Raw genomic sequence first — 17,740 nt, 5'->3', positions numbered from 1 at the left:
ATTTTTATATTTTTCTTTGTTTCGGGAGAAAAAAATAATAATAATACTTGAAGTTAGCAAAACATATCGACCAAGTGAACGCGGATATTCTTCCTCTAAGGGTTCAGATCCTACCTCTCAGATCCATTGTGTTAAATGTGGTGAAATTACATCTGAACCTTGTAGTTTTTTTTCTGTGGCGTTCTGCATAATTTACAAGTATGATATCAGTTTCCATAGATGACACTCAACTATATCTTTAGTTGGAGGAATCTGCCACACTAAACAGTGGAAATTTAGAGGCCCGTCTCACTAAAATAAAAAGATGGATGTCACTTAACTTCTTGCGCCTCAACCCTGAAAAGACAGAATTGTTGATATCGGTCCATCTAAATTTTGTGACTTGTTCTCAAAAACTGCTCTGAATATTGACAAATGTAATATCACCAAGAGTGACTCAGTCAAAAATTTAGGTGTCACATTTGACCCCAATCTGTCCTTCCAAACACACGTTAAGAATATTATAAGAACTGTTGTTTTTCATCTTCGCAACATTGCTAAAATCCTATGCTGTCCTGGTCTGATGCAGAGATTATAATTCATGCATTTGTTACCTCGCGTTTCGATTACTGTAATGTACTATTCTACGGTCTCCTAAAGTCCGAAATCAAGAGCCTGCAGCTGGTACAAAATGCTGCAGTGAGGCTTTTAACTAAGACAAGAAAGTTTGATCGCGTTGCCTTGATTATAGCTAACCTGCATTGGCTTCCTGTTAACTAAAGATGTGATTTCAAGGTTCTGTTGGTAGTATACAAAATCATGCATGGACTTGCTCCCGCATATCTTTCAGATTTAATTTCCCCCTATGTTCCGGCCTGGAGCCTTCGCTCTGAAAATGCTGGTCTACTAGTGATCCCAAGAGCCAAGAAGAGATCCGTAGGTTCGAGAGCTTTCTTCATTCGGGCTGAGTAATACTCTGCCCCCTGAGATTCAATCTGCAACCTCAGTGGAACTGTTTAAATCTAGGCTTAAAAGAAATTTATATGCAATAGTTTATGAATAACCAATATTTCACATTGACAATACCTGTGTATTGTTTGTTATTGCAAGATCTGTTGGAGCCTGATCACCCCGGAAAGGGGAATATCTCATGTGCGGTCCCTTCTCAAGGTTTTTTCATTTTCCTCATTTTGAGGTTTTTGAGTTTTTCCTTGTAGGTTTTAGATCAGTGGATGGTGTAATAATAGTCCGTGGTTTGCAATAATCTGTGCAGCCCTTTGAGACACTTTGTGATTAAGGGCTGTACAAATAAACATGACTTGACTTGACATTGACAACTGTTAACCTCCTTTTTTTCATAATACAAAATATAGTTGAAATGACCAAAACTGATAAATAACAAAAAAAAAAGTTATTTTATATATTTTATTATTCTTTGCAGTGCAACCTCAAACAGCCTCATCAAACAAAAACAGGTTTTAATTATATGTTCCTGCAGTACCCGATGAGCAGATAATTCGTATAGAAAAAAAAAAGAATAGAAATCTGCTGCCACCTACATATATAGGTGATTGCTACGGCTACTTAACTTGAACACTGTAAGAAAGCAAAGATACTGAACAATGGCATGACGGATGCAAAGATAAAAATGGGTATTTCCTGCGGCACACTGGACAATGTCTCACGGCAAGCTGGTGTGCCCTGGCACACTAGTTAGAAAAAAAATAAACGAATAAAATAATACTGCAACAACCATACATTAGAAATACATAGAATATAAAAATAACAATTACTCAATATGAAATCAAATTCATTAAAAAACAAAATAAAGTGTATTAATCTATACAAGTATTACCTTTTAGATATTAATCTATTCATCCTAGCACAATACAGTATTTAAAACGTATTTTCCCTTTTAGGTATTTTATTTCAAGTTCATCCTGAAAGGCCACGTATAATCTCACTCCATTTTTATCAATGATAATTCCAAACCAAAAAGTGTTCCGCTGGTTCGAGAACGTTCTCCATCCGGGCACCGGTGCTGTTGAATGCTCTTCCCCCTGAGATCCGTTCTGCAACCTCAGTGGAAATGTTTAAATCTAAGCTTAAAACACACTTCTATTCTATAGCATATAAATAACCCTTTACTTTTCTTGGACAATATCTCTGTATTATTTGTGATTGCAACATCCTTTGCTGTCTGGTAATCCTGAAAGGGGGATGCCAGATGTGCGGTCTGAGAGGGGGATGCCACATGTGCGGTCCCTTCTCTAGGTTTCTTCATTTTCCTCATGTTGAGGTTATTGAGTTTTTCCTTGCCCTCATGTAGGTTCCAGATCAGGGGATGGTGTAATAATAGTCTGAAAAAATAGTCTGTGTAATAACCTGTGAAGCCCTTTGAGACGCTTTGTGATTAAGGGCTATACAAATAAAAATGACTTGACTTGACAAACCTGTCAACCTCAGCCAATACTCCCCTTATTAATTACTGCAATGACTCTCAATAAGCAATATCAAACATCACAAACACAATGCTGTATCTATTCACTCAGAGCAATATATACTATGTAGAATAACACCAATGATTATTTATTTAAACAAATTTATTTTTTTCGACAAATATACAACACAAATAATTACTTCAGCATATTTTATAGTTCTTTCCCCACTCGCAGTAAATTCAGTTTTGCTTATTAAACGTAGCAGTGTGTTTTACCTTATTTTCCAGCATATATATTGTTATATAGCGTACACAATCTGAAATTATATTTAAAAATCGTATATAAATTGAAGGAAATCGTATAAGTTGACAGTTAGGCACATGGGGCAAAATAATGTAATTTACAAACGCGTTGGCCCTAACAGTGGCTTAGCGGCCACCGTAGTGCGTCACCTGCCAAACAATACAAACAGGTCACCAAACAGAACGGAGTACAAATGTTATCCTCGGTACTTTCATTTAATTTATTTTTTCCCTCCTAGGAATATTATTATAAGCGTGTGCCAATATGGCAAGAATATTGGTACGAATTCTGCAATTAGTTTTTTTCAAACAAAAGCCGTAATTAGCCCTAGATGGCTAAGGAAAAGCGATCAAGTCTGCACTGCTCCATCGCTAAGAGCAAGCGGAATTAACTCGGTAAACGAATCCAATACAAATGATCATACCTTGATGTTACTTGCTAGTTCAAACTCACATCGGAACTAATAGGTTTTAATCCCTGACGTACATCGAGTTGCCGTCATGTCAGACTTGGACACCCTCGTTATCTTCCAGGCGCAGCTTTTCGATGTGATGGAGACTCTAGTGAAAGCAGCAATGTCTAAGGTCACACAGATAGTTGAAGAATGCTTTTTGGATCAGATAAAACTCAGGAATCAGGAGATGCAGCTTCTGAAGTCAAAGTTGGAATACGCTGAGATGAAATTAAACGAGCATCATAGTGTGATGGAAGGGAAAATAGACGACACGCTTCCTCACATAGCAATCAGCGATCACGTTGGTGACAACTCAGAAGAAAGTCTTGAAGAACTGCCTAGTGGTGAGAGACACCAACCAAGCACATCAATATATGCATTATAAATAGGTTCAATTATCAAATACTTCTATTTTCAGATATTTTGATGTTCTGTAGTGGGAAGGAAGAAGCTGATGGTGGACAAGTAGGGAGCCAAATCAGTGAAAGGGAATCCAATGCAGAAGAACCCCCAGCTGATCTCCACCCAGAGGAAGACACGCATGTGATAATTGAATACAGTATCCTGAGAGGGAACAGTAGGCAGGGTGTTCCAATCACTTAATAGCACGCTTGCTTTTTTCAGTTTCAGTTTGGGCGATTTTCACAAAGGTGTTACACCGTCAGCATTGGACGTTTTTTTTCTTTTTAAGCCATTTTTTGCCACATTTCGCTAACTAAAATTGAAGCCTTATATTGTACTTTTGGAGCACCCTGTTTATTATTCCACTTTTCTTCACTGCTTTTCTGTCTAAAACAGTGATGCTAATCAAAACTAGCCGAAAAAATAGAGATCTTTTTCTTTTCAGAAAGTTGAACACAAGGCGCTGATGCCTGCTGTCATTTTAAAGGAAGAAGTCAGTAAGTATTGACATTCTTCAGGGGTATGGGTGGGTGAAATGACGCTAGATGATTTTTCAGGAATTAAAAAAGATCATTATCCTCAAAACAATGCAAGATAATTTTTTTCTTTATTGGTTTACTCGTTTTTGTTTACCCGTTCTTCGAGTTAGACTCCTTGTGCACGTTGCTGTACATGCTCCATTTCTTAATTTCCTGCCACAAAGAACTGTGTACTTGTAACACAGATGGTGCACACTTATTCTCTGTGACTTGCTAAATATCCTCAGATGAATGACTTAATTTATCCGGGAAATTTTATTATATGTACCACAGTTGTATCTATAAATTCCATATATAATACAAGTCTATGCTTCTGGCAAGCAAAATATAAGCACAACTTGCAAACACAAAACTAAACAAGAATAGCTTGAGATATTATTTTTGTCCTAAATTAAATGTGGAGAAACAGTCTTCCTACATAATAATAATAATAATAATAATAATAATTCTCAGAGAACACGATTATGGGGTAAATGTTTATGACTAGTCCTGTAAATTACTTGTTCTAAATTCCATCAGACTATTCTCTGCATATAAACCTACCTGTCGTTTGAAAGTGGCAATTAAATGACAAAGGGCAAGGAAAAAGAGGAATTTCTCCCTGTTTTAATAGATTTTTAATGTTACTTTATCACACCCAGCAATGTATTTACTTCGTTGTGAATATGTCGTGTTAAGGAAGATTGAATAGTCTTGTTTCAGCGTTCCCATAGGTCTTGAAATTGTTAAAATATATTTTACATTTAATAACTGCAAATTTAGGCATTGAAAAGTCTTACATTTTGTCTACACATCTAAATGCAACTCTCAAATGTCTTAATATATCCATTTTTCATGTCACTGTATATATATTTTTTTCCACTGTATTTCACCTTCATTCGCTTGTAAAGTAATGAATATTATACTTAAAATACCTTTTTAGTTTTACTCAAAACAAAACAAAAACATAATATATGAGCATAAATATCAGACAAGCGTGCTCAATTAAGGATTTCTTTTCGCAGATTATTTAGATGAGAACCAGGTGATGACATTTTGCATTGATACCGATTCAGTTTTTTAAAACTCAAGAACCCCTTAAAGTGCCTTTAAGTAACCTCTGAGGTATGTATATTCTCATTTGAGAATCAGTGTTCTAAACCAGTGCTCTTATTATCAGATGGAGAAGGATCAGATTGCCCATATCCAGTCAATACCCAGGAAACCAGCAAAGGTGATCTGTTTTTAAAGAACGACACAGAGGAGGACTTCCAAATATCAAATACGTTTAACTTGGCTGAAAGCCTGAAAAGCTCAGACACAACAATCAATCTGCCCGCAGAAATACTCCCTGGCTGGTCAGGCCTCAAGCATTGTCTTAACACAGTTGAACCTGACTGGGAGTGTGATCTAGAAAAAAACAAGTATTCTTTCCAGCAATCCAACATTGAGCTTATAGATTGTGTTGGAGAAGATGATTGGAGGCACGTTCATGCAAGCAAAAAACTACATTTAACCTCCAAGTCTGACTCAGCAAGCCTTCTCATTAAGCAGGAGGTTTTAGTAGCTTCGAACAGTGGAGCTGGCGTTCAGCATGCGACCAAAAAAACATCAACCAAGTTAGGACATGCATCGTCATGTGCAAGAAATTTCAATTGCCATGAAACTCTGAAGCTGAATGCAATGGCACGGCGTTTGAAAGCTGCAGACTGTGATGGTCGGTTGGGTCTGATGACGCTTGCCAGCAGACCTTTAAAGAAATCTCCTGACATACCATCATCCCTCAGAACTGCTGCTTCGTCTAAACCTCACTCTCAGGTTTTACATTTGATTCCCGTAAGCAAAATCCAACCCACATCTAAATCTATGCCCCCTACTGCAAGCTCAGTCCAGCAAATTCAGCTCACAAACAAAGTGACTTCTGCTCGGTGGGCGAGCAACGGATTTCAGACACCATCTGAAAACCCACACCATGTATATCAATCACCCCCTGCTGAATGGCACCCCGGTTTCAGGCACTCCCTTCGCTGTGGCCAGTGCGGGAAATGTTTTACTCACCCCAGCAAACTCAAGGATCACCTGCAGACTCACTCTGGTGAGAGACCTTTCTGCTGCTCTTTGTGCTATCGCAGATTCACCAAGCTAAGCAATCTCAAAGCCCACCGGAGAGTCCACACTGGCGAGCGGCCGTACTGCTGCTCGGCCTGCGGCAAACGCTTCACGCAGAAATCTAACCTCAAACGCCATCAAAGGATTCATCTTGATGGATGATAGACAGGCAGAGTTTGATTTTAACTTGTGGTTAAAATCTTATTTGAAAAATGTGGCCAAATATTTAACCCCGCCTTTTCGATATTGTTGTTTGCGCATTCCTTGAACCGCATTTTATATACCTCTTGTAATACTACAAGGAATGGAGAGTAGAGGAATGGGTGCCACCAGGTTGTACTTGCCCGGGACACACCACAGGAAGTGGTGCCCCGACAACCCTGGCTGTCAAGGGGTCCGTGACCTGTGAAATACTTAGACCATTGAGCTTTATGATGTCTTTCACACATTACAACCTTTAGACATTAAAAAGCAGTAGATGTTGTTTCACACTCTATTTTTATGCCTGAAAACACATTTTGTCTCCAGAATATTAAAAGAAAGCAAACATGGAAAGCAAAAATTGAAATCTATTTCAATTGTTGCAGCGTTTTTTCCCCCGCATAAGGAAACAAGTCTTGTAGTCTGTAGATTGAAATACTAGTCAAGATTGTGTCAATTCGAAAAATGGTAGATTAAAAAAAAAATTGGTCTGAGTTTTTCAGGGGAGAAAAGCGGTAGTCTAACGGTAACTGAACAGAAAGGAAAAAAAATGCCTTAATTTTTGTAAATACTCTTTTTATTCCTGTATGCAGGCCTTCTGTTTCACTGCTTTATGTACAAGATTTTACAGTATTTGAGCAATGATTAATCAATTGGCAAATACCGGTGACCATATCTGCTCAGCATTGGATGCACCAAGAATGGAAACCGGATCGCGGTGGTAAGAGTGCCGAATCCTAAGCTCTAGAACACTAAGATTATAGATGCCATAGGAAATGGCATTCAATTTTATTTAATCATTACATTTCACCAGTGTTGGGAATAATGCCGCTATAAATAACTATTTTCTCAGTAACAAGGTAATCTAATTATGTTCTCAGCTGTTACAACGCCATTACCGTTACTATGTTCAAAAGCGGTCCTTTGGTTGCAAAACGCCAACGGCTGCGTGCCATAGCAAATCTGATGCCGTGTATAGCAGCACTGTTTTCGGCTCTCCCCAGAGTTGTTTACGTCTCGTCTTTTCGGATCATGTTACCATTCAAATTAGTGACTACCATATAGTTAAGTGGCGATTACGAATATAGTATTTACTAACGCGCCAAAAGAAAAAGCTATTGAGGGGTTTCATTGGTGCGGCAACTGACTCAGGGAGCCTGCTCCCCGCCAATCAGCGGCTGGTTCCCTCCGATATGCCTCTTTTTCTTATGATTGGTCAACATGTATTTTTGGGGCAATTCTGTGATGTTGATTTTAAATGTCTTGTATTCAGTGTTAATGTGTTTATATGAACATGTTACGTTTATTATTTGTATCCTTTTATCTATTTTTCTCCTTTTGTTATTGTAATTTTCCTTTTATTTCTTTTTTTTCCCCATTTTTTTCCTTTTGTTTCTTAATTTCCCCCATTTTAAATCATTCTGTCCATAAACTTATGAAAAATTTGTAAGGACAACTTGAGCTGGTTGGGACCTGAGAGAGCCGGCTCTTTTTAGGAAGCCAAGCCGAAAAAGCTGTTTTTCTTAAAATAGTTGGAATTCCACCTTTCTCTACAAGTAAACCCGGTGTTTTGTATTTGCTCAGAAAATTTTAAATTGTTTGACATTCAACAACTTCTTTTTAAAGTAACTGAAACAGTGACTTTTTGGTATCTTGTTACTTTAGGGGGGTTTTTAAGGGTTATTGATCTATCTTCGTTATTCATTATCCATTATCCGTTATCGGTCAGTTCATAATACGCTACAAAGCCTAGGAGCCGGGACACTTACTCTCAGCCAAAAGGCCAAGCTAAGGTCCTAGCCCTAAAGCCTTGCTGCGATCATTGCGAATGCACCGTTCCCGGAGGTACTGCAATACCGGGCCGATGCGTGGAGTGGACAGAGCAAGCTCTTATTCCATCTCCGAATTGCAAAAATCAAAGGTCATGGCAAAGGCCAAGCTAAGTGTTCCTGGAGGTACTGCAAAACCAGGCCGAAGAAGACCATGATTGCGTATCATTATTGAACCAACCGAGTCGGGACACTTACTCTCAGCCAAAAAGTTCAGTTACCTTTTGTATTATGTGATTTCTATAACAAATTACTTTTTTAAAATATTGTGCCCAACGTTGCACTTTACTCATGGTCCCACATTCTTCAACGTTGAAATGGAGCATCATGGGAAGGTTTTAGCCAAAACAACCATGTAAAGCATGGTATAAGAATAGTCGGAGGATCAGATAAAATCGGATTCCTTTTCCTATTTCATCTAGAGCCCCAGTCGTCTGGTGAATGAACAGTGGATTTAGGAGTATTATTTTTATCATTGTTAATATTACTAATGTTATTATTAGGCCTGGCCGTGAGGAGAATGTCAGACATTATGTCCGTGGTACAAAAATGTTGCGGACCACTGGTTTAATGAATAAAAGTAGTGTTGGTATGTATGTGGCTTAACCTTAGTACAGAGTACTAGATCTAACTCTTCTTACGTGTGATATAAATTTGACCAGAATTAGCTTTTCTTGACTGTTATCATGTCACAATTACAGAAAGTAGAACATGGTAAATATATTGGCATAATGTATATCATACTGAAAAACACTACTTATCAAATTTGTTTATTCATGTGTCATTCATCTCCTGTTTTCTTTGTCTCTTTCCTCTGCCATGAAAAAAATACATGTTTCATGAAGCAAGGCCCACTGCGTGTCACTAATATCTATTGTGTATATGTGTTCACTGTTCACGGATTCCTTAACTGCATGGGTCGTCTGGGCACCAATGAGGTCGCAACTCTGGACAGCTTTCTCCACTGTTGACAGTTCCTGCCCTTTTTTGGGTTGTAGCTAAGTTGTCACCAGTTCATTCCTTAATGTTGTCGCCCAAGTTCTTTTTTGGTCTTCTCTTCTTCCTCCCTAGACTATGCCCTGGAGAATTATCTTGGCCAGTCCTGATGATCTTGTGACATGACCATACCACTGAATTTCCATCCGTGCATAGTTGACAACAGGCCTTCGTAGGGTCCAATGTCCCCCTAATGGTGTTGCGAATCGTTTCGTTTGTCACATGGGCTAAGTAGCTGATGCCTACTTTCCTGTAGCATCACTTATCCATGGCCTGTATTTTTTTTTCCAATTTTGTCGCACAAGCATAGAGATGGATTGAAGTTACCAGCGCTTGCATGAGTCTGATCTTTGATTTCACTACTATGTTCTTTTCCTGCCAGATGGGTTTAAGTCTGGCAAATGCGGCTGTGGTTTGAGCTATCCTGGCCATAATTTCTGGTTTTGACCCCTCTTCTGATATGACAGCTCCAAGATATTTAAACTTTGTGACAGGTTATAGCTCTCTGTGGTTGATGGTGATGTATGTGGTGATACCTTGGGGAATGTTGGTCATTACTTTAGTTTTTTCTGTGCTGATTTCCATCCCATACTGGCTTGATGCCTTGTCCAGGCAACAGACTAGAACTTTGAGTTCCTGTTTTCGTATCCTGCCATTTAGTACAAAATTAGTTATAATTTTATACATCATCACGGTTCACAGATACCTTAACTTTTCATAGGGGCATCACTTCCTGCGGGCAAGTACAGCCTGGCGGCACTCATCCTCTCTTGTTTGTTTTTGGGGGAGGGTTTTCCTCCCCTTCATGAAACAGATACTTGGTTCCATGGTTTTCATTAGCACGATAAGCCTTCTCATTTGACTCATAGACCATCTGGTCGCCATTTTTTGTGGTGTAAAGCCTCATTCTACTTTTTAGAAATGAGCCGAACTTCTGCATTGACTGTCAGCGGCCTCTGACAATCCTGATACTAGCTCCTAAATAACGGGAAAAATGATTTTGTTCCGAAATTTTGAGGCTCACAAAAAATGTGCTTTCCACGGGACCTTAGAAAAACTTAGGTACTGTATATTTAACATGATGACTAACAGAAAATCTAAATAAAATCAACTTTAGTTGTCAGAATCAATATTAGCACTAAATCTATTCACAGGGTTTTAGGGGTGTTTGACATTGTTGAAAAGTACTTGACGTTTAATATTGTGTTTTCAAGGGTTGAAAACTACTTAAATTTTAGGTGAAGTGTTTGTAAATGCTTAAAATTGTTGCCATGTTTCTCAACAAGTGTTACAAATTACACCAACACTTCTGGTGGCTTCACTTTGCCATTGCAGTTCTTTTCCCCCTCGCGATTAACGACTGCTCCTATTAGTTTGTATGGCATTGTCTTATGAAGGGTCTTCCCCACTATAAGTGGTGCCCAAGAGGACACGTGCATGCTACACATAGAAGGGCACTATGAAACGTGTAGTATTGCAAGGATAACATACATCATGGACCTTTACATGCAAAAATGAAGGTACAATTTCCCAGTGGTAAATTGTAATGGGAAGAACTTCCTGCAACTGAAAAGACTACCTATCACCGTCTCTACTTTACCCAACGTCTACATGGGGAAAGAGCTGTCACAAAAAGATTCATGCACGTATTGTTTAGATCCATAAATATATTTGTTATTTACTTAAAATCTAAAAATCATGTCTCAAGATCTCATATGTAAATGAAAGACATATATGTGGATCTGCATAATACATGATTCGCCTTGGATTTCTTCATTTAATGGTACAGAGAACATTGGAAAATAAGCTTTGAAAGTCATTAAAAAGTGCCTAAACTTGGCCATGAAAGAGGTGTACAAACCCTGTATTCAACTCCAGTTTGCCAACAAAACAACACCTATTATTTTCCAATGAACTTTCACAAAAAGACAGAATACAGAAAGAACGATCTTTAATGTTTCCCTTTTTCGTCGCTGCTCTTCTGATCTATTTTTAACAAGCAATGTTCATTAATCGACCAATAATTCATTTTACAAGACAGTTGGGATTGCGATAAAGCTGTTCAAATACGGAATGGATCTGTATTTTTGTACAACATTCTCAACTTTTAAGTTCAGCCTTAATTAAAATTAAAATGGTTGAATGTTATCGGGCGTTTTCTTATAATGTGAATCTTCTGAAAGTAAGATAAAGACTGATTAGACTATAAGCTATTTAAGGCAGATTTACAATGTTTTCGATTCCCCAACTTTGAAGCGTGGCAAAACCTGTAAAGTGATATAAATTTGTATTTCAAAAGGACATCATTTACGTCCATCTATTAGTGGTTTCTGATTCGGAACATCTGATGGCATAGGTGTGGCGCAGTGGAGCTGTCGAGATTTAAAAAGAAAGAACAGGAAACATATCCAGTGAAGAAAATAAATATTTGAACACCCTATTTTGCTATTTCTTCCACTTAGAAATCATGGAGGGGTCTGAAATTTTCATCTTAGGTGCATTTCCACTGTGAGCGATATGAACTAAAAAGAAAAATCCAGAAATCACAATGCATGATTTTTTAACAATTTATTTGTGTGATACAGCTGCAAATAAGTATTTGAACACCTGTGTATCATCTAGAATTCTGACCCTGAAAGACCTGTTAGTCCGCCCATTAGTAGACTTCCAGCACTCCCTGTATCATCTTGAATCAGATGCACCTGTTTGAGGTTGTTAGTAGCATAAAGACACCTGTCTACCCCATAAAATCAGTAGCCTTTACTTGTAACATGGCGAAGACCAAAGAGCTTTCCAAAGACACCAGAGACAAAATTGTACACCTCTGCAAGGCTGGAAAGGGCTACGGAGCAATTGCCAAGCAGCTTGGTGAAAAAGGTCCACTTTTGGAGTAGTCATTAGAAAACGGAAGAAGCAAAACATGACCGTCAATCTTAATCGGAGTGGAGCCCCATGCAAGTACAACCTCGTGGGGTTTCAATGATTCTAAGAAAGGTGAGAAAACAGCCAGGAACTACACAACTACACTGCTTAAACCAGGACATGTCATGGCCCCTCTTAATTTTGTATATGACCATTTGGATGATACAGAGGAGTCATGGGAGAAAGTTTGTGGTCGGATGAGACCAAAATATAACTTTTTGGTCATAATTGGAGGATGAAGAATGAAAAGTACAATCTGAAGAAAACCATCCTTACTGTGAAGGGGTGGGGTGGTTGCATCATGCTAAGGGGGTGGTTTTCTGAACATGGGGCAGGACGAGTGCACTGCATTAAAGAGAGGATGACAGGGGCCATATATTGTGAGATTTTGGGGAACAACCTCCTTCCTTCAGTCAGAGCATTGAAGATGGGTCGTGGCTGGGTCCTCCAACATGACAAGGACCTGAAGAGCACAACCTTGAAAACCAAGGAGCAGCTCTGTATGAAGCTGTCAAGGTGGCCGTTTTGGATGTAAATCTCTCAAAAATTCAGTCTAGTGAAAATAAGTTGTTTTTATATTCCTAAATACAAAAACAATCTTTAACACACACACACATAAAACAACGTTTCAATAATCAGTCTAATTATATCTCTTGTACGTTTATCAATCTTATATTCTTTTATTGTGAAGTTGTGCTCATGTGTGTGTACTGTTTTCACTGACGCATAATAAACCACGCCCGCCCTTTGGGCTCCCTTTCTCTTTCAACCAACATGGAAGCCGTGAGTACTTTTGCTGCTGGCATCACGATGTAGTTTTTAACAGTATATGTATTTTATCTGTGTAAATTATGCCACCAAAGAGTTTTAATAATGATTATCTCTGACAGAAGCACATCAAGGTTTTAGCATGGCCCAGCCAGTCTGCAGACCTCAACCCAACTGAAAATCTTTGGAAGGAGCTCAAACTCAGTGTTTCTTAGTGACAGCCCAGAAACGTGACTGATTTAGAGAAGATCTGTGTGGAGGAGTGGGCCAAGATCCATTATGCAGTGTTTGCAAACCTGGTGAAAAATTACAGGAAACGTTTGACCTCTGTAATACCAAACAAAGGCTACTGTACTAAATATTTACATGCATTTTCTCAGGTGTTCAAATACTTATTTGCAGCTACTGTAAAAATTGTTAAAAAAATCATGCACTTTGATTTCTGGATTTTTCCTTTTAGTTTATCTTTCTCACAGCGACTATGATGAAAAATTCAGAACCCTCTATGATTTAAAAGTGGGAGAATGGCAAAGTAGCAGGGTGTTCAAATACTTAGTTTCTTCACCATATATATATATATATATATATATATATATATTGTAGTAGCATTTAAGATTGCCATATTAAAGTCAAATGTGTTTTTTTTCGTCAAAAAGACACCGCACACCAAACCTGCTTTTACTGCAAGTGTCCAGCAGATGAAACCACTGCACAATAAATAATCATAGATCACTTAACATTGTCAATGCAAAAACGACAAAATAATTTCCCATGTAGTTTTCTTAGGATATGCATATTTTTTAAAGCTATAAACTGACATTGTGAACAGAAGATTAGAATTACAGAAGATTAGATGAGTTCAGCTTTTGGCCTCCCTGTGGAGAGTTTGCATATTCTCTCTGTGCCTCTGTGGATTTTCTCCAGGCAGTCCGTATTTCTCTCACATTCCAGGGCAGATTGCTTGGCGAATCCAATATCCAATTCGTCCCTATGTACGAGTGTGCGTGTGATTGGTTGTTTGGCTTGGCAAACCACTGCCCAGAGACAGCTCAGATGGGCTCTCGTGACCCTGGTGAGGATACACGATGCAGAAAATAGATGGTAGCACTGTATTGCAGAAGAAAAAAAGGATTCATGCATCCATCAGAGTAATCATGTATCTATTTACTGGTTAAGAGAAAACACATGATAAGCCGACCACCTGAGATATCTGGGCTCTAACTTAGAGGAGGGGCCACACAGCTTGGAAATGTGTCATACTGTCGCATCAGGACAAGCAGCCCGAGACCCGGGCTGACCATACATGACCCATTTTCTCCTGCTGAACTTGAATGTGTCCACTCTGCACAGACAAGCAGCTAGAGGAGATGACCTTGCTTTCCCTCACACACTCCCCTCTGTGTGTGAGTGTGTGAAAGATAAATTGTACGGCTCCAAAGTCTCAGCAGTAATGAGCTGGTGACTGAGCCAGAATGGACATATTGGGCTCGAGAGTCAGGCCAAATGTCAGCACTGGAATATATTTTTCCAGGTCAAGGAGGAAAAGGGGTGTCTTGGTTTATAACGGGCTAGAAATTCAAGTACAGTCTTTGAGTACATTAGCATGCATGCAATATAATAATCCACCTTTTCTTTTTACGATAGCCAAAAGTATCTTCATTTATTTATTAGTTAAATACTCTTGTACATTCAAGCAAAAGAAACAAACACAATTTACTGGATCAAGCATTGTTTAACAAATTCTTTCTTAAGGCTTTTCATTTTTACAAAAAAAATCTATACTACTCAGTATATCTAGTTACATGTTCTGTACAGAAAGACCTCGCTACTCTGCGCTTCGGTTATCGCTGCTTCACTGCTTCGCGGATTGAATCTATCCAACAGACTTGGACTTCTCTACCTGCTCGACATACAGAGGAGCCACGTGCAGGTCTTTGGTACTCCCTTGGGGCTTCCCGGCGCTTTTTCCAAAATATTTGGTTTCTGTAGGTAAATGCAGTTTTCCCTGATGGTCACATGACAGTGGCAGAGTATCTTGTAGAACACAGGTGTCAAACAGGCGGCCCGCGGGCCAGATCAGGCCCACCCATGGTTTAAATCCGGCCCGCAAAACAACAGTGAGAGAAGCGCAAGAGGAAAATGAGCTGTAGTTTTAAATATTTCCACCGGATGTCACCAAAGCCAGTTAACACTTGCAGAACAATTGTGGTAGTATTTCTCCATTTCTCTCTCACTCTCTAACTTTCTTCTTCTCTGTCTTGCTCTATTTCTTTTTTCTCTCTCTAATTTACACTTTAATTCTCTTTCTTTCTATTTTTTCTTTCTTTCTCACCCTCTTTCCTTCCCTTTTTCGACCTCTCTCTCTCTCTGCTCTCCAAAACCATAATAGTAATAATAATAAACTAAAAGGAAATGTTTTTACTCTAGTTAAGTTAGAACAAAATGACATTTTTTCTCGCTTTAATTAGAATATTAATGATCTAACCTGCATCCTCTCCCTACCCTAGGAACATAATCCAATTTTGGGAATAAATTTTGAGTGTTTTTAGTTTGAATTTCGCACATTTTAGTCAAGGTTAACATATACAACTCTTTGTCTCGTTCCCTCTCTCTGTCTTTTTACCTTCTTTTACTCTCTCTTCCTTTTCTCTCTCTTTTCTCTCTTTGTCTCTCTCTCGCGCGCTTCCCTTTTCTCTTCTGTCTTCCTCTCCTTCACCCTTTCTCTCCTTCTCCCTTCTCTATTTGCCGTTCCCTCTTTCTCTCCTTCTCTTTTCTCTCATTTTCTTTGCTTTCCTACTCCCCTTCTCTTTCTCTCTCCTCTCTTTCTGATTCTCTTTTCTCTCCTCCTCTTCTTCCCTTCTCTTTTCTCACCTTCTCTCCTTGTCTCTTTTTCTATTTCTCTCTCTCTCATTTCCCCCCATTTTTCTCCCACTCTGTCTCTGTCTCTTTCACTCTCTGTGTCTCTCTTTTTCTCTTCCTTTGTTGCTCCTTGTCTCTTTCGCTCTCTGTGTATTTTAACCTCTTTTGCTCTAACTTCCTTTTTTCCTTTTCACTCTATTCTCTTTCTGTATTTCTATTTCTCTTTGGATTTCTTTCTTCCTCTCTTTTCCCCCTCTCTCACGACTTTTTCTCTTATGTTTCACACGCTCTCTCCCTCTCTTTTTCTTTCTTTGTCGCGTCCTCTCTCCTTTTTTTCTCCCTCTTTCTGTCATTTCTTTATCTTTTTCTTTCTCTTTAATCTACTAGTCCGGCCCCCGACAGAATGTTTGTTCTATCGTGTGGCCCCCGAGTTCAAACGAGTTTGACACCCCTGATGTAGAGGAACAGGGCCTGAATTCATAAAGTTGTGCAATAAAACAGCAGATTTATTTTTTAAAATATAATATATGATCAAAGTTATCCGTAAAAGACAAAAAATGAACAATGGTACCTCCATTCCATCCATCCATTATCTGCAGTAGGGACACGAGGGTGCTGGAGCCCATCCCAGCTATCTTCAGGCAGTGGGCAGGGGACACCCTGAACTGGTTACCAGCCAGTCGCAGGGCACACAGAGACAGACAACTTACTTGCTCATTCACACCTAGGGACAATTTGGACCGACCAATTAATCTGAAATGCATGTTTTTGGAATGTGGGAGGAAACCGGAGTGCCCGGAGGAAACCCACGCAAGCACAGGGAGAACATACAAACTCTGCACAGGAAGTCCAGTAGCTGGATATGAACCCATGACCTCAGAACTGGGCCGCACACGAGCTAAACATTGCGCCGCCATGCTGCCCACAATGGTAACTTTACTTATTAATTTAATTCGTTCTGAAAGTGGCTTTGTAACCTAAAAGTTTCGTTAATAGAGACGCATTTTGAATATAAATGCACTAATCCATTCCAAACCCGCAAAAGTACAGTATGTCACCAAAAATAAATAAATAAATAAATAAAATAAAATAAAAAATATATATATAAATATAAAAGAGCATCAGAACATGAAACAAATACATGTTTTAATTGGATTACCGTACAATAAAAAAGCAAGAGGCACATAATGTAAAAAAAAAAACAAGAAATAAAGGGAATAATAAAGATATTAATTTATCTTCTTGCCTCGCGCTTGTTAAAAAAACTGATCCAATGACGTCTGCTTTTGCTAGCTATTGCTAATCCAATATAATTTGATTTTAAGGAAAGTGTCCACCCTCAATAAACACACAAAAAAAACCATGAAACAAAGCAAAGAGCCGCAGTATATAGAAAATATGATGATGCAAAGAGCCACATTCTTATGGGCCAAGAGCCGCATGAGGCTCTAGAGCAGGGGTGTCAAACCCATTTCAACTCTGGGGCCACACGATAGAACAAACATTCTGTCGTGGGCCGGACTATTAGATTAAAGAGAAAGAGATAAAGAAATAAGAGAAAGAGGGAGGGAAAAGGAGAGAGGGCGGGACAAAGAAAGAAAAAAGGGAGAGAGGGAGAGTGCGTGAGAAACAAAAGATAAAAAGTCGTGAGAGAGGGGGAAAAGAAAGGGAGAGGAAGAAAGAAATCCAAAGAGAAATAGAAAGACACAAGGAGAGAAAAGAGAAAAGAAAGCGTGAAGGGTATGAAGAGAGAAAGAGGAAAGAGAGAAAAGGAAGTTAGGCCACACGATAGAACAATCGTTCTCTCGGGGGCCGAACTATTAGATTAAAGAGAAAGAAAAAGAAAGATAAAGAAGTATGAGTGAGAGAGGGAAAAGGAGAGAGGGGACAAAGAAAGAAAAAGAGAGAGAGGGAGGGAGTGTGAGAAACAAAAGATAAAAAGTCGTAAGAGGGGGGAAA

The 17,740-nt window shown here is 38.9% G+C and overlaps 1 protein-coding gene and 1 pseudogene across 2 annotated transcripts; one reads left to right on the top strand and one right to left on the bottom strand.

The window, feature by feature from the left end:
* The first annotated feature begins 2,880 nt into the window (after positions 1-2,880).
* LOC148361752 (uncharacterized) lies at positions 2,881-11,380 on the top strand. 2 transcript variants are annotated; one of them, XM_088342515.1, is made up of 5 exons: positions 2,881-3,118; positions 3,257-3,521; positions 3,596-3,720; positions 4,025-4,076; positions 5,278-11,380. In XM_088342515.1, the coding sequence occupies exons 2-5, from the start codon at positions 3,275-3,277 to the stop codon at positions 6,366-6,368; spliced, it is 1,515 nt and encodes a 504-aa protein (XP_088198641.1). In that variant the 5' UTR covers positions 2,881-3,118; positions 3,257-3,274; the 3' UTR covers positions 6,369-11,380. The 2 variants fall into 2 exon arrangements, with proteins under 2 accessions (XP_088198641.1, XP_088198640.1); XM_088342514.1 differs by having other exon boundaries at positions 2,881-3,521.
* Positions 8,231-8,350, bottom strand: LOC148361753 (U2 spliceosomal RNA; annotated as a pseudogene).
* Positions 11,381-17,740: the final 6,360 nt, after the last annotated feature.

The sequence above is a fragment of the Urocampus carinirostris genome, chromosome 8 (genome assembly GCF_059441175.1).
Source record: "Urocampus carinirostris isolate Australia breed hairy pipefish chromosome 8, RoL_Ucar_1.0, whole genome shotgun sequence".
Classification (NCBI taxonomy): domain Eukaryota; kingdom Metazoa; phylum Chordata; class Actinopteri; order Syngnathiformes; family Syngnathidae; genus Urocampus; species Urocampus carinirostris.
Note: the sequence above shows the minus strand (reverse complement) of the source record. Positions and strands in the feature narration are given on the sequence as shown.